The sequence below is a fragment of the Rana temporaria genome, chromosome 2, assembly GCF_905171775.1.
Source record: "Rana temporaria chromosome 2, aRanTem1.1, whole genome shotgun sequence".
Lineage (NCBI taxonomy): Eukaryota > Metazoa > Chordata > Amphibia > Anura > Ranidae > Rana > Rana temporaria.
Window position 1 is genome coordinate 16454531 of NC_053490.1, and position 21775 is coordinate 16476305.

General features: G+C 49.0%; 1 protein-coding gene across 1 annotated transcript in view; it reads left to right on the plus strand.

Annotated features, from left to right (window-relative positions):
• The first annotated feature begins 414 nt into the window (after nucleotides 1-414).
• DCHS1 (dachsous cadherin-related 1) overlaps nucleotides 415-21775 on the plus strand; it is a 119032-nt gene continuing 97671 nt past the window's right edge. The window contains exons 1-2 of the mRNA XM_040339879.1: nucleotides 415-993; nucleotides 13026-14782. Coding sequence (XP_040195813.1) covers nucleotides 13070-14782 — 1713 coding nt within the window. The 5' untranslated portion in view covers nucleotides 415-993; nucleotides 13026-13069. The remainder of the gene's footprint in view (nucleotides 994-13025; nucleotides 14783-21775) is intronic.

A 21775-nucleotide genomic window follows, 5' to 3' on the forward strand; every position in this document is an offset into this window, starting at 1 on the left:
GGAGCTACTGCTCCGTGAATCGAGGGCAGCGCAAAATATTTGCGTGGGCGCAGGGCAAAATCGCTGCCCTGTGCCCGCGCAAATATAGCGCAATTCTACCTGAGTCTGGGCCAAGGATGGGATTCCGTTACTCAGCGGGGGCAATGGATACAATGTAACGCTGGTTGTAGATTATATAAATTCACAAGGGCTGAGCATCTGTGGGGGTCCCTCTCTCCCCAGTCTCCATGCAGCCCTCTCTCTCTGGTCCTGGAATTCAGCATAAATTAGCAGATGAGACAGAGTGCAGGAGCAGCGAGGAGGGAGGGGGGGCGCAGCAGCAGAGAGGAGGGGGGAGGAAAGGATGCAGGAGGAGGAGGAGGAGGAGGAGGGGGGGTAGAGGATGGAGGAGGTGTGTAGGGGGGGGTGATGCTGGGGAAGGCGGTGGGGGGAGAATCATGTTTCAGAGCCTCTCTCCTTCCCTCTGAGCCTTGCGCTCTCTCTCCCATCCACAGCTGTCTCAATCCATTGTCCCAGCCAGAGAGACAGGCTGAGGCGGGGAGAGACTGTCGGAGAGACCCCCCCTATTTCCGAGACCCCCATCCGCTGGAGATCTCTCCCCTCCCCGAAAGAGTCGGCCACATCTGGAGAGAAAAGGCGAAACGACGAAAAGCGCACTCCGCGAAAGAGACATCCATCAGACAGAACAATAGTGAGCAGAGGGACCGCCCTGTGCACAAAGAGGATGAAAGAGACAGACCTGGGGTGAGAACAAAGCGCTGAGAGAGAGAGAAGAGACATCCCACCGCCAGATGTAAGGGCCTTCCAGAGCGCACCCGAGACTGCACCGAGAGGAGACGCCAACAAGGCAGGTACAGGAAAGAGACGGGCGGCTGGGCACTGGCCTAGGAGAGACGGCGCGAGGTCTCCGGGGATGGAATCTGGATTAGAACCAAGTGTGACTGCCAGCAAGGCCAGCATGAGACAGCGGCCGCAAGAGCTTACACTCTAACGGTGAGTCTGACGTGTGTGTGTAACCGTCTGACCGAGGTCAATAATCGGGCAGCCCCTACCCCTTTTGTCCAGCAAAGCTGACACTTCAATAGTGCCATCAATCCAATCGTTACACACAATCTGCTGCTAATTACCCCACAGAGCTGGCACTTCAATAACTATAGTGGTCTAAACTCTACATGCATTCTACCCCTTTTTAACCCACAGAGCTGACACTTTAATAATGCCAACAAACCAAACATCATACGCTGTCTGCTTCTTTCTACCCCATAGAATTGATAATCCAATATATTGGACATTATACTGGTACTATACTGGTCCAAACTCTACCCACAATCTGCCCCTTGCTCCCCCACAGAGCTGACACTTCTTTCTGCCCCACAGAGCTGACACTTCAATAATGCCTGCAATCCAAACATCATATGCGGTCTGCTTCTTTCTACCCCATAGAGCTGACAATCCAATAGCTATACTGGTCCAAACTCTACCCACAATCTTCCCCTTGCTCCCCCACAGAGCTGACACTTCAATAATGTCATCAAACCAAACATCATATGCAGTCTACTTCTTTCTATCCCATAGAGCTGACAATCCAATAGCTATACTGGTCCAAACTCTACCCACAATCTGCCCCTTTCTACCCCACAGAGCTGACACTTCAATAATGCCATCAATCCAAACATCATATGCGGTCTGCTTCTTTCTACCCCATAGAGCTGACAATCCAATAGCTATACTGGTCCAAACTCTACCCACAATCTGCCCCTTGCTCCCCTACAGAGCTGACACTTCAATAATGCCTTCAATCCAAACATCATATGCAGTCTGCTTCTTTCTACCCTACAAAGCTGACAATCCAATTATGTACTGGTCCAAACTCTACACACAGCCTGCCCCACAGAGCTGACACTTCAATAATGCCATCAATCCAAACATCATATGCGGTCTGCTTCTTTCTATCCCATAGAGCTGACAATCCAATAGCTATACTGGTCCAAACTCTACACACAATCTTCCCCTTGCTCCCCCACAGAGCTGACACTTCAATAATGTACTGGTCCAAACTCTACACACAGCCTGCCCCACAGAGCTGACACTTCAATAATGTACTGGTCCAAACTCTACCCACAGCCTGCCCCACAGAGCTGACACTTCAATAATGCCATCAAACCAAACATCATATGCAGTCTGTGTCTTTCTACCCCATAGAGCTGACAATCTAATAGCTATACTGGTCCAAACTCTTCCCTTTTCTACCCTTTCACACCTTTCAATGCACACCTTTCTATCCCACAGAGCTGACACTCTGTAACTACTATGCACACACCACACCCCTTTCTGTTTTGCAGAGCTTACACTCTACCAAGGAACCCAAACACCGATATCACATTACATATTCCACACTTTTTTCATACTACAGAGCTGACACTGACTAATGATATCTCCACATAGGAGCATGCACTGCACAGCGTAACCCTCAGAGCTGACACTCAAGTGAACATTATCATATTTGTTCTCAGAGCTTACACTCAAGTGAACATTATCATATTTGTTCTCAGAGCTGACACTTTGGTGACGGCTTCTATAAGTAAAGCAAATGACCCCCATTTTTTTTTTACTTTAGTCCACCACAAAGGCCAACCCTATTTTGTCCCCAGAGCTGACAATCAAATCCAATACTCCTTCGGGAAAGGTTGACACCATCCACAGCACACACACACTCCTCACCCTAAGAGCTGACACTTTATCAATACTGTTTGAGACATTTTAATTATTCATTCCCCAGGAGTAACTTCAGAAATACACAACATCAGAATCAGTTTGCTATCCTGACTCGCAGAGCTGACACTCATAACAACAATATTGCACACTACTCAGTCTTCATTATCTGTCAAGAGTTGACAGGTCTGATTGTTCACCATGGTCCCCTGCAGAGCTGACACTCTAATAAAAACATCATACTATGTCACACTGCCCACTCCTTCTTAGCTGTCACAATGTTGGTTCTGATTGTTTACCATGATCCCTCACAGAGCTGACACTCTCATTATGACATCATGAAATAATATCGCACATTGCCCACTCATAGAGCGTGGAAAAGTGATGGATCGAGGAAAACAGTCTAAGATTTTTCATGATCACAAGAGTCCGCACAGAGGCCCCCTTACATCAGAGTCCGCACAGAGGCCCCCCTTACATCCGAGTTTACACAGTGGCCCCCCTTACATCAGAGTCCACACAGTGGCCCCCCTTACATCAGAGTCCGCACAGTGGCCCCCCCTTACATCAGAGTCCGCACAGTGGCCCCCCTTACATCAGAGTCCGCACAGAGGCCCCCCTTATATCAGAGTTTACACAGTGGCCCCCCTTACTTCAGAGTCCACACAGTGGCCCCCCTTACATCAGAGTCCGCACAGAGGCCCCCCTTACATCCGAGTTTACACAGTGGCCCCCCTTACATCAGAGTCCACACAGTGGCCCCCCTTACATCAGAGTCCGCACAGTGGCCCCCCCTTACATCAGAGTCCGCACAGTGGCCCCCCTTACATCAGAGTCCGCACAGAGGCCCCCCTTATATCAGAGTTTACACAGTGGCCCCCCTTACTTCAGAGTCCACACAGTGGCCCCCCTTACATCAGAGTCCGCACAGAGGCCCCCCTTACATCCGAGTTTACACAGTGGCCCCCCTTACATCAGAGTCCACACAGTGGCCCCCCTTACATCAGAGTCCGCACAGTGGCCCCCCCTTACATCAGAGTCCGCACAGTGGCCCCCCTTACATCAGAGTCCGCACAGAGGCCCCCCTTACATCAGAGTTTACACAGTGGCCCCCCTTACTTCAGAGTCCACACAGTGGCCCCCCTTACATCAGAGTCCACACAGTGCCCCCCCTTACATCAGAGTCCGCACAGAGGCCCCCCTTACATCAGAGTCCGCACAGAGGCCCCCCCTTACATCAGAGGCCCCCCTTACATCAGAGTCCGCACAGAGGCCCCCCTTACATCAGAGTCCGCACAGAGGCCCCCCCTTACATCAGAGGCCCCCCTTACATCAGAGTTTACACAGTGGCCCCCCTTACATCAGAGTCCACACAGTGGCCACCCTTACATCAGAGTCCGCACAGTGGCCCCCCTTACATCAGAGTCCGCACAGAGGCTCCCCTTACATCAGAGTCCGCACAGAGGCCCCCCCTTACATCAGAGGCCCCCCTTACATCAGAGTCCGCACAGTGGCCCCCCTTACATCAGAGTCCGCACAGTGGCCCCCCTTACATCAGAGTCCGCACAGAGGCTCCCCTTACATCAGAGTCCGCACAGAGGCCCCCCCTTACATCAGAGGCCCCCCTTACATCAGAGTCCGCACAGAGGCCCCCCTTACATCAGAGTCCGCACAGAGGCCCCCCTTACATCAGAGGCCCCCCTTACATCAGAGTCCGCACAGAGGCCCCCCTTACATCAGAGTCCGCACAGAGGCCCCCCTTACATCAGAGTCCGCACAGAGGCCCCCCTTACATCAGAGGCCCCCCTTACATCAGAGTCCACCAGCGGGAGGTGAGCAGCGGCCGTGAACTGTGTTAACAGAGCTCCAGCAGGTATATTCCTGCTCTGCAAAAACAGCATTTGGTAGTGGCGGTCGGTGGCTGTGCATAGTGTCACCAGCCGGGGGGGGGGGGGGGGAGATTTCCACCCTGCCAGCCCTCCCCTGCTTCTGATTGTCCATCGTGCTACTCCAAATAGCTGACACTTCAATAATGACATCATATAGTAACAATATCACACACTGCCCACTCTTTATTAGCTGTTCTAGAGTCTGTTCCGATTGTCCACCATGGTCTCCCACAGAGCTGACACTCTAATAATGACATCATATAATAATATCACACACTCTGCCCACTCTTCCTTAGCTGCCACAATATCCGTTCTGGTTGTCCACCATGGTCCCCCGCAGAGCTGACACTCTAATAATGACATTATATAATAATATCACACACTGCCCACATTTCCCTAGCAGTTCTAGTCAGTTCTAATTGTCCACCATGGTCCCCCGCAGAGATGACGCTCTAATAATGACATCATATAATAATATCACACTCTGCCCACTCTACCTTAGTTGCCACAATATCAGTTCTGGTTGTCCACCATGGTCCCCCGAAGAGCTGACACTCTAATAATGACATCATATAATAATATCATACACTGTCCACTCTTCCTTAGCTGTTCTGGAGTCAGTTCCGATTGTTCACCATGGTCCCCCGCAGAGCTGACACTCTAATAATGACATCATACAGTATAATAATATCACACACTCTACCCAGTCATCCCTAGTTGCCACATAATCAGTTCTGGTTGTCCACCATGCTCCCCCGCAGAGCTGACACTCTAAAGCCTCGTACACACGATCGGTCCATCCGATGAGAACGGTCTGAAGGACCGTTGTCATAGGTGAACCGATGAAGCTGACTGATGGTCCGTCGCGCCTACACACCATCGGTTAAATAACCGATCGGGTCAGAACGCGGTGACGTAAAAAACACAACGACGTGCTGAAAAAAAACGAAGTTCAATGCTTCCAAGCATGCGTCGACTTGATTCTGAGCATGCGCGGATTTTTAACCGATGGTCGTGCCTACTAACGATCGGTTAGGAATCCATTGGTTAAATTTAAAGCAAGTTGGCTTTTTTTTTAACCGATGGTTAACCACTTCCATACCAGGCACTTACGCACCTTCCCGCCCAAGCCAATTTTCAGCTTTCAGCACTGTCGCACTTTGAATGGAAATTGCGCGGTCATGCTACCCTGTACCCAAACAAAATTGGCGTCCTTTTTTCCCCACAAATAGAGCTTTCTTTTGGTGGTATTTGATCACCTCTGCGATTTTTTTTTTTGCGCAACAACTAAAAAAAGACTGAAAATTTTGAAAAAAAAATACGGTTTTATTTTTTTCTGTTAATTTTTTTGTAAATAAGTATGTTTTCTCTTTCAATTACGGGCACTGATATGGCGGCACTGATGGGCACCAATGAGATGGCACTGATGGACATCGATGAGGTAGTACTGACGGGCACAGATGAGGTGGCACTGATTGGCGGCGCTTTTTGTTTGCCCTTCCCTGGTCCAGGGTGGGCTTCCCTGGTGGTCCAGTGTGGCAATCCGAGGGGGGGCTGCACTGATAAACAATCAGCGCGAACCCCCCCTGTCAGGAGAGCCGCCGATCGCCTCTCCTCTACTCGCGTCTGTCAGACGCGAGTGAGGAGCCACGGCTCTTCCTGTTTACATCGTGATCAGCCATGGTTGGACACGGCTGATCAAGTGGTAAAGAGTCTCCGTGAGAGACTCTTTACCGAGATCGGTGTTGCGGGGTGTCAGACTGGGGGGTGGCCCCCCGGGGGCACGCAGCGGCTCAGAATCCTGAGGACGTCATACGATGTCCAGTCAGGATTCTACAACCACTTTGCCGACGTCAATATGTCATTGGCGGGTGGCAAGTGGTTAAATAACCTATGGGTCCCACACACGATCGGTTTTGACCGATGAAAACGGTCCATCAGACCGTTCTCATCGCTTTAACCGATCGTGTGTACGCGGCCTAACAATGACATCATATAATAATATCACACACTCTACCCACTCTTCCTAAGCTGCCACAATATCAGTTCTGATTGTCCACCATGATCCCCGGCAGAGCTGACGCTCCACACTACATAGAAGGGAAAGGGGAAGGTCAGGCACACGAGAGGAGTCCCCAGGCCACACGACTGCAAATCCTCACCAGAGATATTTCCAGCAATTAGATGACCCTGAACCAGGCCGGGTCCCTGGGGAGGAAGCTTTCCTGTTTAAAGTTCCTATCTTGCAGAAAGGGAAGTTTTTGGTGGAAACTGGTGGAAAAGACTAAGGCTCCATTCACACCTAGGCGTTTTGACGCCCGACGCTATTGCAGCCTGAAATACGCTGGAGGGGTGATTTAACATTGTCGGCTATGGAGATGGTTCACATCTCCACGCCGAACGCCGAAACGCTGTACGCCTGAAGCTCAAAACAAGTCCCTGACCCTTTTTTTCAGGCGGCTTTGGCGTTCGGCCATAGTCGACAATGTGTAAATCACCCCTCCAGCAAAAACCGCGGTAAAAAACGCAGCGTTTTGTCGCAGCAAATCGCGGGACAAAACGCTGCAATTTGTCGCGGCTAATCGCGGTAAAATACGCCGCGTTCAGGTGTGAATGCAGCCTAAGTGGCAGAGAGTGGCAGAGACACTGCATGGGTACAGGTGACCCACTGTTAAATGAGCAGAGGTCATTGTTCTAAACTGCCCATTGCTCGGTGAGAATATAATGGTTTGGGATGGACCGTGATTTGGAAGGAGACAGCATGAAATAAAAGTTTACTGACAATGAATAGTCTGGTGGAGGTGACACTTCGACTCTTAGCCCCCATTCACACCTAGGCGTTCTGTCGCCTGTAGTGTGACGCCGCAGCAGCCCCGAGACGCCAGAGGGACGAAAACACATGCACCTCCATGGAGATGGTTCACATCTCCACGCCGAACGCCGTACGCCTGCCGCCTGAAAAAAAGTCCCGGACCTTTTTTTCAGGCGGCTTTCGGCGTTCGGCATAGGAGATGTGAACCATCTCCATAGAGGGGGTGAAGGCTGCATTTACAATCGCGGTACAAAACGCTGCTATTTGTCGCCGCAATTTGCGGGACAAAACGCCGCGATTTTGTACGCCGAAGTGTGAATGCAGCCTTAGCCCCCATTCACAGCTAGGCGTTCTGTCGCCTGTAGTGTGACGCCGCAGCAGCCCCGAGACGCCAGAGGGACGAAAACACATGCACCTCTATGGAGATGGTTCACATCTCCACGCCGAACGCCGTACGCCGTACGCCTGAAAAAAAGTCCCGGACCTTTTTTTCAGGCGGCTTTCGGCGTTCGGCATAGGAGATGTGAACCATCTCCATAGAGGGGGTGAAGGCTGCATTCACAATTGCTGCGTTTTGTCGCCGCAAATCGCGGTACAAAACGCCGTGATTTTGTACGCCGAAGTGTGAATGCAGCCTTAGCCCCCATTCACACCTAGGCGTTTTGTCGCCTGTAGTGTGACGCCGCAGCAGCCCCGAGACGCCAGAGGGACGAAAACACATGCACCTCTATGGAGATTGTTCACATCTCCACGCGGAACGCCGAACGCCGTACGCCTGCCGCCTGAAAAAAAGTCCCGGACCTTTTTTTCAGGCGGCTTTCGGCGTTCGGCATAGGAGATGTGAACCATCTCAATAGAGGGGGTGAAGGCTGCATTCACAATCGCTGCGTTTTGTCGCCGCAAATCGCGGTACAAAACGCCGCTATTTGTCGCCGCAATTCGCGGGACAAAACGCCGCGATTTTGTACGCCGAAGTGTGAATGCAGCCTTAGCCCCCATTCACACCTAGGCGTTCTGTCGCCTGTAGTGTGACGCCGCAGCAGCCCCGAGACGCCAGAGGGACGAAAACACATGCACCTCTATGGAGATGGTTCACATCTCCACGCCGAACGCCGTACGCCGTACGCCTGAAAAAAAGTCCCGGACCTTTTTTTCAGGCGGCTTTCGGCGTTCGGCATAGGAGATGTGAACCATCTCCATAGAGGGGGTGAAGGCTGCATTTACAATCGCGGTACAAAACGCTGCTATTTGTCGCCGCAATTTGCGGGACAAAACGCCGCGATTTTGTACGCCGAAGTGTGAATGCAGCCTTAGCCCCCATTCACAGCTAGGCGTTCTGTCGCCTGTAGTGTGACGCCGCAGCAGCCCCGAGACGCCAGAGGGACGAAAACACATGCACCTCTATGGAGATGGTTCACATCTCCACGCCGAACGCCGTACGCCGTACGCCTGAAAAAAAGTCCCGGACCTTTTTTTCAGGCGGCTTTCGGCGTTCGGCATAGGAGATGTGAACCATCTCCATAGAGGGGGTGAAGGCTGCATTCACAATCGCTGCGTTTTGTCGCCGCAAATCGCGGTACAAAACGCCGCTATTTGTCGCCGCAAATCGCGGGACAAAACGCCGCGATTTTGTACGCCGAAGTGTGAATGCAGCCTTACCCCCCATTCACACCTAGGCGTTTTGTCGCCTGTAGTGTGACGCCGCAGCAGCCCCGAGATGCCAGAGGGACGAAAACACATGCACCTCTATGGAGATGGTTCACATCTCCACGCCGAACGCCGTACGCCTGCCGCCTGAAAAAAAGTCCCGGACCTTTTTTTCAGGCGGCTTTCGGCGTTCGGCATAGGAGATGTGAACCATCTCCATAGAGGGGGTGAAGGCTGCATTCACAATCGCGGCGTTTTGTCGCCGCAAATCGCGGTACAAAACGCCGCTATTTGTCGCCGCAATTCGCGGGACAAAACGCCGCGATTTTGTACGCCGAAGTGTGAATGCAGCCTTAGCCTGTTCTTGCAACGTCGTCCTCCATATTGTCCCTCTGCTGGCCCCCTGAACTGACCAGATACTGAACCCTTTTGCCAGACTCCTCCCGTGTATCATATATGCATTATATTGCCTCTGTGCTAATGTGTTGCATCCCCCTGTGTGCTTTCGATAAAAGATCCTTCTATAGACTCAATCCACAAAGCAAAACTACCTGGATAAAGACGGTTATTATATATATATATATTTTTTTTTTTTTTACAAATTCACAGTTCTTTTCAGTTGCATCCATTGAGATTGGAATTTTACATTTGAATAAAGTGACAGTTATTTTCAGCTGCATCCACTGAGATTGGAATTTACATTTGAATAAAGTGACAGTTATTTTCAGCTGCATCCATTGAGATTGGAATTTACATTTGAATAAAGTGACAGTTATTTTCAGCTGCATCCATTGAGATTGGAAATAACATTTTAATAAAGTGAAAGTTATTTTCAGCTGCGGCCCAATGAAATTAGGTAATTACCACCACACGGCTAAAACAGAAAATCCTTATCAATGTGCTAAAGCTTTGTGAATTGAGCCTTATGTATTATATCCTCCATGTGTTTTATGTGGTGTAGTCCCTGTGTGTTATATGCGTTATATACTCCTTTGTATTATATGTGATATATGATCCCTCTCTGCATGTTACATGATCTAGTCTATGAGATGCTGTATATTTAGTTGTGTGTCGTTGGCCTATATAGACAGTATTATATTGTCCTCCCTGTATAGAGAGAGGAAGTCGCAGTGGTGTTTTCTCTCAGCGCTCGCTATGCTGCGTTTTAATTGTTTGCATCGGAAAAGTTTGTTTGACAGTGTGAAGTTTGGGGAAGGATGGAGAGGGGAGGGGGGGGGTTCTGTGTACAAGAGCTGTATTGTGTCTATTTCGGTGTATTATTTCCACACTGCGCAATCCCCTCTCTGGCTGTTATTAATATTGAAGTTGGCAAGAGATGATTCTCATTTCAGTCTGAGACCAAATCTTCTTGCCGGAATTCTTAAAACATTTCCAGAGAACAGTTCTGGCAAGCGGTCCTAACCAGGGACACTGGGTGCCTTCCAGATCTGCGCAGGACATGGACCGGTGTTCCTAGATTGCCACAAATTTCCCTGGTCCACAAAAATATTGAGGACCAGATTCACGAACAATTACGGCGGCGTAACGTATACCCTTTACGTTACTCCGCCCCAAGTTTTCATCGTAAGTGCTTGATTCACAAAGCACTTGCGTGTAAACTTGCGGCGGCGTAGCGTAAAGCCGTCCGGCGCAAGCCCGCCTAATTCAATTGGGGCGTGTACCATTTAAATTAGGCGCGTTCCCGCGCCAAATGTTCTGTGCATGCTCCGTAAGGAAATTTCCCGCCGTGCTTTGCGCGAAATTACGGCGCCCCAACGTGTTTTTTGAACGGCGACGTGCGTTACGTCCTTTCGTATTCCCGGACGTCTTACGCAAAAAAAAAATTAGAAATTTGACGCGGGAACAACAGCCATACTTTAACATGGCTGGTCTAATTCTAAGCCATGAAATAGCAGGCTTAAGTTTGCGACAGGAAAAACCGACTAGCGCCGACGTAAGAGAATGCGACGAACGCGCGTACCTTCGTGGATCGCCGTAAACAGCTAATTTGCATACCCGACGCGGAAAACGACGCAAACTCCACCCAGCGGTCGCCGAAGTATTGCATCCTAAGATCCGAAGGCGTACAAAGCCGTACGCCTGTCGGATCTTAGCCAAACGCCGTTGTATCTTTGTTTGTGAATTACAAATAAAGATACGACGCGGCAAATTTGAAAGTACGCCGGAGTATCAGCAGATACTCCGGCGTACTTTTTCTGTGAATCTGGCCCTTAGTCCTTGTCTGAGGGAGATCAAGGTAGTTGTGGGACATCCAGCACTTCCTCACATGGGATGGATAAAAAAGTAATTGACTTTGGGAAGGAAATACAAGTCCCTGCCACTGGAGAGTGCAAAATCTGCTGCAGATCGGCATGGTAGCCAATCGGCTACTAACTTCAGCTTGTTCAATTAAGCTTTGACAGAAAAAAAACTGGAAGCTGATTGGTTTCTATGCAGAGCTTCACCAGATTTAGCATTCTCCAGTTTTAGTAAATCAACCCCTAAAGCCTCCTACACATGATAGGATAGCCAGAGGACAACGGTCTGAAGGACCGTTGTCTTAGGTTAACCGATGAAGCTGACTGATGGTCCGTTACGCATATACACCATCGGTTAAATAACCGATCGTGTCAGAACGCGGTGATGTAAAACACAACGACGTGCTGAAAAAAACGAAGTTCAATGCTTCCAAGCATGCGTCGACTTGATTTTGAGCATGCGCAGGTTTTTAACCGATGCTTTTGCATACTAACGATCGGTTTTGACCTATCGGTTAGGCGTCCATCGGTTAAAGCGGTGGTTCACCCTAATAAAACATTTTTTTTTTCTATCATTAAATTAGGCATAGTAGCGCGAGCTACAGTATGCCTGTATTTATTTTTTTAGCCCCGTACTCACTGTGCAATCCTAGCGAGACGATTCCGACTCCCCTCGGGGAATGGGCGTTCCTATCCAGAGGCAGCATGATTGACGGCCGGCTATGGCGCGTCACGCTTCTCTGGAAATAGCCGAAATAGGACTTGGCGCTTCACGGCGCCTGCGCATAGTCTGTGCGCAGGCGCCGTGAAGAGCCAAGACCTACTCCGGCTATCTTCGGGGAGCGTGACGTGCCATAGCCGGCCGTCAATCATCTTCCATCTGGATAAGAACGCCCATTCCCTGCGGGGAGTCGGAATCGTCTCGCTAGGATTGCACAGTGAGTACCGGGCTAAAAAAATAAATACAGGCATACTGTAGCTCGCGCTACTATGCCTAATTTAATGATGGAAAGTTGTCAATAAGGGTGAACCACCACTTTAAATTTTAAAGCAAGTTCCTGTTTTTTTAACCAAAGGTTAACTAACCTATGCTGCCCACACACGATCGGTTTGGACCGATGAAAACGGTCCTTCAGACCGTTGTCCTCTGGCTATCCTATCATGTGTACGAGGCCTAAGGCCTCGTACACACGACCGAGTTTCTCGGCAAAAAAACAGCAAGAAACTTGCTGGGAGATATTTTTTTGCCGAGGAAACCGGTCGTGTGTACATTTTCATCGAGGAAACTGTCGAGAAACTCGACAAGCCAAAAAGAGAGCATGTTCTCTATTTCCTTGACGGGAATGGAGAAAATTGGCTTGTCGAGTTCCTCGACAGCCTGACACGGAACTCGACGAGGAAAACTATGTGTTTCGCCCGTCGAGTTCATCGGTCGTGTGTACGAGGCTTTAGATGTTAAACTTCTTTTTGTGAGTTTATACAGTCATGGGGATCATCATATTAGCAGCTTGCCCTTTCCATCACAGGGTCATTCAGTCATAGAAGCCATGATGTAAGAAGTATGCCCCTCCAACTGCAGGGTGATGGCAGCAGAGCTGAGGGAGCTTTTGAGATACATTAGACAATCAGGCAGTCCCTGTTCCTCTATGCACAGTTTCATATATCATGTTCCTCCTCTGACTTCTAATTTCTTTTTCTTTTCTGCAGAATGGGCCATTATCTTCTCTGACCTTGAAGCAGACATACAAAAGATGCTGCTTCCCAGGCTTCTCCTGCTGCTTCTTTGGGCATGTTCCCCATCCTTCTCCTCTCTGGGCGTGCTAGAGCTACACATTGACGAGGAGCAACCAGCTGGCACCATCATCGGTGATATCAGTGCAGGTCTTCCACCGGGGACCACAGGGCACATGTTCTTCATATCAGATCAGGAGGGAAGCGGCGTCACTAGTGACTTAGACATAGATGAACTTACTGGCATAATCAAGACAGCTCGAGTCTTGGACAGGGAACAGCGCAACCTCTACAGCTTCATAGCGGTCACCCCTGAGGGGGTCACGGTAGAGGTGCACATCCATGTGGATGATATCAATGACCACTCTCCTACTTTTGCTAAGGACCGTATCGAGCTAAGTATCCCTGAGCACACACCACGAGGCACTCGCTACCCACTGGAACCGGCCGTAGATCTGGATAGTGGAGTGTTGAGCACTCAGGGCTACCTCATTCAAAGCGGGGATCCTATGCAAGCCTTCCGGCTGGAAACCCGAAGCATGTCCAGTGGTGTGCTATCTGTAGATCTGGTGGTGAACTCTAATCTGGACCGGGAAAACTGTTCTGTCTATACTTTGATCTTGGAAGCTTATGACGGTGGTTCTCCAAGCCGGAGTTCACAAATTAAGCTTGACATATCTATATTGGACATCAACGATCATGCCCCAGTTTTCAACCAAAGCCGTTACCAGACCCTGATTTCCGAAAGCCTCTTACCTGGCTCCAGCGTCCTGCAAGTCTATGCCACAGATGCTGACCTGGGCCAGAACGGGGAGGTGACTTATGAGATAAACCGCAGACAAAGTGATTCAGAGGGTTTCTTCACCATCAATCCATACTCTGGACTCATACAGCTCAGCAAACCCTTGGATTACGAGACACGGAAAGCCCATGAACTGGTTGTCCAGGCCCGGGATGGGGCAGCGCAGCCAGAAGTGGGAACAGCTTTCGTTTCCATTCAGGTACGGGATTCTAATGATAACCAACCCAGCATGACTATCATCTTCTTGAGTGAGGATGGGGCCCCACGAGTATCTGAGGGGGCTACGCCAGGCCAGTATGTGGCTCGTATCTCGGTTTCAGATCCGGACTATGGAGAACATCCTGATGTGGATGTGACCCTGGAGGGTGGAGAGGGCAAGTTTGCTTTGACAACAAAAGATAGCATCATCTACCTCATCTGTGTGGACAAGTTGCTGGACCGTGAAGAACGAGATTCCTACAAGCTTCGGGTTCTAGCCACAGATACAGGAACTCCACCACTGAGGGCCGAATCCTCCTTCGTTCTTGAGGTAACAGACGTTAACGATAATCCTCCAGTGTTTGATCGGCAAGAATATAGCCACAGTGTGCCAGAAGCAGTCCATCCCGGAAGCTTCCTCCTGCAAGTCACAGCCCGAGATAAAGATCTGGGAGAGAATGGAGAAGTGAGATACAGCCTTCTGGACACGCCTTGGTTCCACATCCACCCCGAAACCGGAGTCATCACTACAACAGCACCACTGGATTATGAGCGCGACCCACAGCCAACTATGACGGTGTTGGCCTCGGATCGCGGCAGGCCATCTCTGACCGCCACGGCTATAGTTAAAGTCCAGTTGTTGGATGTGAATGATAATGAGCCTGTCTTTGCCAATGCGGTATACAACGCCACCCTCAGCGAGAGCACTGCTCGGGGAAGCTGCTTCCTAAAGGTAAGCTCAAATGGCGCCATTACTGATGCATAAAAGCTTACAGTAGAAATATTTTGAGAGTCCAGTCTTTGGTGGGAGGTTATAAGGCTTCCATGATAACTGCAAATGGAAATTGCCCAGGTTTGGGACCATCCCTTTCCTTTTTTTAACCACTTCCATGCAGGGCACTTATACACCTTGCCGCCCAGACCAATTTTTAGCTTTCAGCGCTGTTGCACTTTAAATGACAATTGCGCGGTCATGCTACACTGTACCCAAACTAAATTTTTATAAATTTGTTCTCACAAATAGAGCTTTCTTTTGGTGGTATTTGATCACCTCTGGGATTTTTATTTTCTGCAAAAAAAAGAAAAAAAAATGACCGAAATTTTAGAAAAAAATATGTTTTTTTTGTTTCCGTTATAAAACATTGTAAATAAGTACGTTTTCTCCTTCACTAATGGGCACTGATGGTACTGCACTGACTGGAACTGATAAGGTGGCACTGATGGGCACCGATGAGGTGGCACTGGTGTGGTGGCATTGATGGTGGGCACCAATATGTGGCACAGATGGGCACAGATAGGCGGCGTGGATGGGCAGGGATAGGCAGCACGGATGGGCAGGGATAGGTGGCACTGATGGGCTGAGATAGGCGGCACGGATGGGCAGGGATAGGCGGCACGTATGGGCACTGATAGGCGGCATGGATGGGCACTGATAGGCGGCATGGATGGGCACTGATAGGCGGCATGGATGGGCACTGATAGGCGGCATGGATGGGCATAGATGGGCACTAACTAATGTGTTGTACTAATGGATGCCAAACAATGCCTGCCAATCAGTGATGCCCATTGTGGGCACTGATTGGAATCCATTGTGGCACTGATTGGCATCCATTATGTGTCATCCCTGGTGGTCTAGGGTGGCATACCTTTGATTTAAATCCCTGGTGATCTAGTGGAATCCCTGGTGGTCCAGTGGGCATCCCTGGTGGTCCAGTGGGCATCCTCAGGGGGGGCTGTGCTGATAATCGATCAGCACAAACCCCCCCCTGTCAGAGGAGCACCCGACCGGCTCTCCTCTACTCGCGTCTGACAGATGCGAGTGAGGAAAAGCCGATTACCGGCTTTTGCTGTTTACATCGTGATCAGCCGTGATTGGACACGGCTGATCACGTGGTAAAGTGTCGCCGACTGACACCCTGCAACAAAGTTCGCCGCGATGCGCGCCCCTGACGTCCAGTCAGGATTCTACAACCACTTTGCCGACGTCAATTTGTCTTTGGTCGGGCGGCAAGTGGTTAAACTACTAGTTGGTTGTGAAAAGTTGTTCAATTGTAGGTTGTCAAAGAGACGCTTATGATGATGAGCTGTGGTTTATTCATACAACAACCAACCTTTATGTTGCAGTTGGTTGCTGGGCTGTCAGCAGCACGCTTAGCTGCGCCCTGAATTCACGACATGATCATGGTGACCACTCCCTCCTCCCATACCTCTTAGCGCCCCACTGGTCCAATATCCTGGAGATGAAAGAAGCTTACAATCCTTTTCTGGTTACCTCACAAGGGGAGTTCTGAGACATGTAGGGGAAGAGAGCATGGACACCATGATGATGTCGCAGCTTCTGGGAGTGGATACAGCGCTTTGAAAAAGTATTCATACCCCTTGATATTTTCCACATTTTGTCACGTTACCACCAAAAACTTAAATGTATTTTATTGGAATTTTATATGATAGACCAAACTTTTCAAACAAAGGGCCATTTTTTTGTCCTTCTGACTTTAGGAGGGCCGAATTGTGGCCAGCAGGGGCAGGAAATGTCACGGCATCCAGCATCAGTGAGAATAAATATGGCCTCAGGTTTGGTGGTCAATAGGAGGAGAAGTACCGTATTTATCGCGGTATAACGCGCTCCCGTGTATACCGCGCACCCCTAAAGTGACCCCGAATCCTGTGGAATTTTTTTTTTTTTTGTACTTACAGTTTTGGTGTCTTGCGCGTCGTCCATCAGCGGCCTCGTCGGGTCCGGCGTCCTTCTGCGGCTTCGGGTGTCCTCTTCGGCGGGTCCGGCGTCCTTCTGTGGCTTCGGGTGTCCTTCTGCGGCTTCGGGTGTCCTTCTGCGGCGGGTCAGGTGTCCTCTTCGGCGGGTCCGGTGTCCTCTTCGGCGGGTCCGGCGTCCTTCTGCGGCGTCCTCCCCGCTCGTTTCCCGCGCCGAGTTTGAATACTGCGCCGACATATACAGAGCGCAGTACACTCGTGTATTGTCGGCAATGCTCGGCTACCTGCGCTGACGTCCTGTACGTCCAGGACATGAGCGCGGAAGGAGCCGAGACTGCCCGACTATACCCGAGTGTACTGCGCTCGGTATATGTCGGCGCAGTATTCAAAAGTCGTGCGGGAAAGCGGGTATCGGCGTATACCGCGCACCCACGATTTTGCCCTGATTTTCAGGGCACAAAAGTGCGCGGTATACGCCGATAAATACGGTATTCCCCCTATTAGTAGGAGGGATAGTATCCCATCATTGGTATCAGTGGAATATATAGTGCCCCAGTGGGAGGAATAGTGCCTCCTATCAGTGGGAGGAATTTTGCCCCAAGGGCCGGATAAATGCTAGCAAAGGGCCACATCTGGCCCTCGAGCCGCAGTTTGGAGTCCCCTGTGATAGACCAACACAAAGTGGGACATAATTGTGAAGTGGAAGGAAAATGATAAATGGTTTTCAATTTTTTTTGCAAATAAATATGTGAAAAGTGTGGCGTGCATTTGTATTGCGCCCCCCTGAGTCAATACTTTGTAGAACCGCCTTTCACTGCAATTACAGCTGCAAGTCTTTTTGCACACTAGAGTGAAATGCTTGCCCATTCTTTTTTGGAAAATAGCTCAAATTCTGTCACGGTGGATGGAGAGCGTCTGTGAACAGCAGTTTTCAAGTCTTGCCACAGATTCGCAGTTGGATTTAGGTCAGGACTTCGACTGGGCCATTCTAACACATGAATATGCTTTGATCTAAAACATTCCATTGTAGCTGTCCGCGGACCGTTTTCATCGGACATGTCTCCTCGTGTGTACAAGGCCTCACACGTAGTCATTTTTTGCATGGTACAGATGCCATCATGATGCATACATCTCAGATAATGCAACAGGTTGACCAAAATTCACATGCAAAGATTAGAGGGATTCTGGAGGAAGGGGCACCACAGGTAGAGCTCCAGGCCCCCAGGCCCCAAACTTCAGTAATCACTCCAAAAAGAATATTACCTTTGTGAAAATCGAAACATGAATGAGAGAAAAAAACAGGGAAAAAAGGAACAACCAGTTTGGAAGTACCAAGGCAGGAAAATAGGAAGGAACCACTGTTCCCACCAATAAGAGTTTGCGCACACCAATGGGCGTGCCTTCGGGTATTGGAGCCAAGAATCCCACTGGCAGTGGAAATGTTCCTAATGCCGCATACACACCATCACTTTATGTGATGCAAAAAAACGACATTTTCTGTGAAGTAAAAAACGACGTTTTTGAAACTTTAATTTTCAAAGACGAAGTTGCCTACACACCATCGTTTTTCTCACAATGTTCTAGCAAAGCGAGGTTACGTTCCACCACGTTTTTCCATTGAAGCTCGCTTCATAAGTAGCTTCTGGGCATGCGCGGATGAAAAAACTTCGTTTTAAACGACGTTTTTGCTACACACGGTCAATTTCTGTGAAGTAAAAGTTGACGTTTTGAAAAACGACACGTAAAATTGAAGCATGCGTCAATTTAGAAGACATAAAACGACGTTTTCCCCCACACACGGTCAATTAAAGTGACGTTTTTAAAAACTTCATTTTTTTTCATCACATAAAACGACCGTGTGTACGCGGCATTAGAATTGTATTTAGAAGCTGTCATTGTTTATTAAAGACACTACAAATTGACTGTATAGATTATTTCAGAGAGGCTGTGGTTATTTTAAGATCTTCAATGACAAGTAATGGTTAGTCTACCAGCCTGAAGGAAGTAAACTACTTTAGTTATATAAATAGTGGCACAAAGGTCTACATCAGCCTTCCTTAACCTTTTTACCCAAGAGGAACCCTTGAAAGAACTTTCAGGTCTTAGGCCTTGTACACACGACCGAGAATCTCGTCGTAAAAGAAACATCGTTTTCCTTGACGAGTTCCTTGTCAGGCTTGTTCGAGAATCTTGTCTAGCTTTCTTTGCGTACACACTGTCATGACATGTTAAGGACCGATCCTAGTGACCACTTATCCCCTTAACCACCATACTCCAACCCCCTTTATAATCTACCCCACAAACCCCAATGATACAAGGGACCACGTTGTGGAGTAAAATTGGCCTTCCGGCCTTCTTTATTTAACCAAATAAAATTTAACATAAATAACCGTTTAAATAACTTTTTAAATAACTATATACACATTTTCCAACCCTTGGTGGTCTAAAGGACCACCCCACTCAACTTGGACACTGGGACAACAATTATTACCTAGGCCTCAGTCGTGAGACACCGACTCAGAGGCAGTATAACCGTCCTCAGTGACCTAACACTTTAACCCCTTCCTGGTTAACCCACGCCAACCGAAAGGTACCCAATAACCACATACCACGTATGGGTACAACCTTGAAAGGTACACAATAACCCCCATACCACGTATGGGTACAACCTTTTCTACCCCAACTACCAGACTTTCTAGTCTTACAGAGATCCAAAAAACGCCCGCTACCAAGCTCAAAACTAGGGAGGGTGGGTGGGCAGCTTCTCCCTGTGTTGTAAATGGAGGAGTGACGAGACGTCACTTCCTCCGCGCCAGAACCCTCTGCCGCCCCCACCCCTCTCACAAGCCAACCCCTCCCCTAACTCCTGAGGAGCCTATCACCGCGGCCAGTCCCTCCCTGTCATGCCGCCCCTCCCCCAAACTTCTTTGCTCCGTGCCTTTCTAGACCAAATCTCGTCGTTCTCAAACACGGTGACGTACAACACGTACGACGGCACTATAAAGGGGAAGTTCGATTCCACTGGCACCACCCTTGGGGGTGCTTTTGCTGATCTCATGTTACTGCGTGTTAAGTAAAAGTTTGGTGAGAGACGATTCGTGCTTTTCAGTCTGTTACAGCGTGACAAATGTGCTATCTCCATTACGAGCGCTACTTTTACCGAAGGTGCGCTCTCGTCTCATACTTTATTCTGAGCATGCAAGGGTTTCTAAGCATACACACAAACGTGTTTCTCGTCGTAAACCAGCCCGACGAGGAACACGACAAGGAAATTGAGACTCCCGACGAGAAAAAAGAGAACTTGTTCTCTTTTTTTTCCGTCGAGATCCACGACAGTTTTCTCGACGAAAAACATACACACGACCGTTTTCCTCGGCAAAAAAGCTCTGCCACCAATTTTCTTGATGGATTTTGTCGAGGAAAACGGTCGTGTGTACGAGGCCTCAGGCAACGCGTGCAAAGACTAACTGATTGGGTTTCAGTGGAAAATGCTCCTTATATTGATAGTCAGTGGGAAGAATTATCTCCTTACAGTGGTGGTCATTGGTGCCAGGCACTGGTTTTAATCAAGCAAAGCTCAAGGAACCTCAAACATCTTGAGGAGCCCCACATAGCCAGGGAGAGAAAGAAGAATTACTGGCCTACACCAATGCTACACCACACAATTGTGTATTTTTTATGAATATACCTGTTGCCTCAGCTAAGACCATAGGTGTGCGCAGCCTATTGCATTAGGGTGTGCACCCCAAAGCTCAAATATATTTGTATGTGTATATACAGTATACTGATGGTGTCAGCAGAGTGGTGGACGGTGTCAGTAGGGCAGAGATTGGTGTCATTAGGGCACTGGACAGTGTCAGTAGTTTTTTATTTTTATTATATATTTATTTTATTTTAGAAGCCCCATTAGGGAGATCTGATGAAATATCAGGGGTATATTTCTGTGCGTTACTGCATACTTAACGCAGTATATTTCTGTGCATTACTGTATGTTTAACGTTGTATATTTTGGTGTGCTATGTGCCGTTTTTTATTCTGTATTTTTCTGTGCGTTAGTGCACGTTTAACGCAGTATATTTCTGTGCGTTACTGCATGTTTCACTTATATATTTTGGTGTGCTATGTGCCGTTTCATTCTGTATTTTTCTGTGCGTTAGTGCACGTTTAACACTGTGGGCCAGATTCACAGAGCAGATACGACGGTGTATCTCCTGATACGCCGTCGTATCCCTGTTTGTATCTATGCGGCCGATTCATAGAATCAGTTACGCATAGATATCCATAAGATCCGACAGGTGTAATTGTTTTACACTGTCGGATCTTAAGATGCAATACCGCGGCCGCCGCTGGGGGGAGTTTGCGTCGTAAACCAGCGTCGGGTATGCAAATTAGGAGTTACGGCGATTCCCGGCGGTTTTTCGCGTTCGCTACGTCGCCGCTAGTCTAGTTTCCCGTCGCAAAGTTAGTAGTTTTTTTTGGTGCCTTAACTTTACACAGCAAACGTATTGCTGTATAAAGTATGGCCGTCAAAATTTAAAAAATAACGTTGTTTGCGTAAGCCGTCCGGGAATACGTAATTACGCTACGCGCGTCGCCGTTCGAAAAAAATGACGTCACTTTGCGCAAAGTGCGGCGGGAGTTCGGAAACGGAGCATGCGGGGTAGGTCTGGCGCGGGAGAGCGCCTAATTTAAATGGCACACGCCCATTTGAATTGGCCCGCCTTGCGCCGGAGGCCGCCGGCGTAGCTTTTCATCGCAAGTGCTTGGTGAATCAGGCACTTGCGATGAAAAATTGCGGCGGTGTAGCGTATCTACGATACGTTACGCCGCCGCTCATCTACGTGAATCTGGCCCAGTATATTTCGGTGCAATCTGCACCACACAGGGTGATTAGGGTGTGCCCAGGCACACCTGGCACACCCTGTGCGCACGCCTATGGCTAAGACTATAAAGATTGAGGACCAAAAGCTTCTGGTGCCATTATTACTTGTTCAGGCAAATATTTTCCTGACCA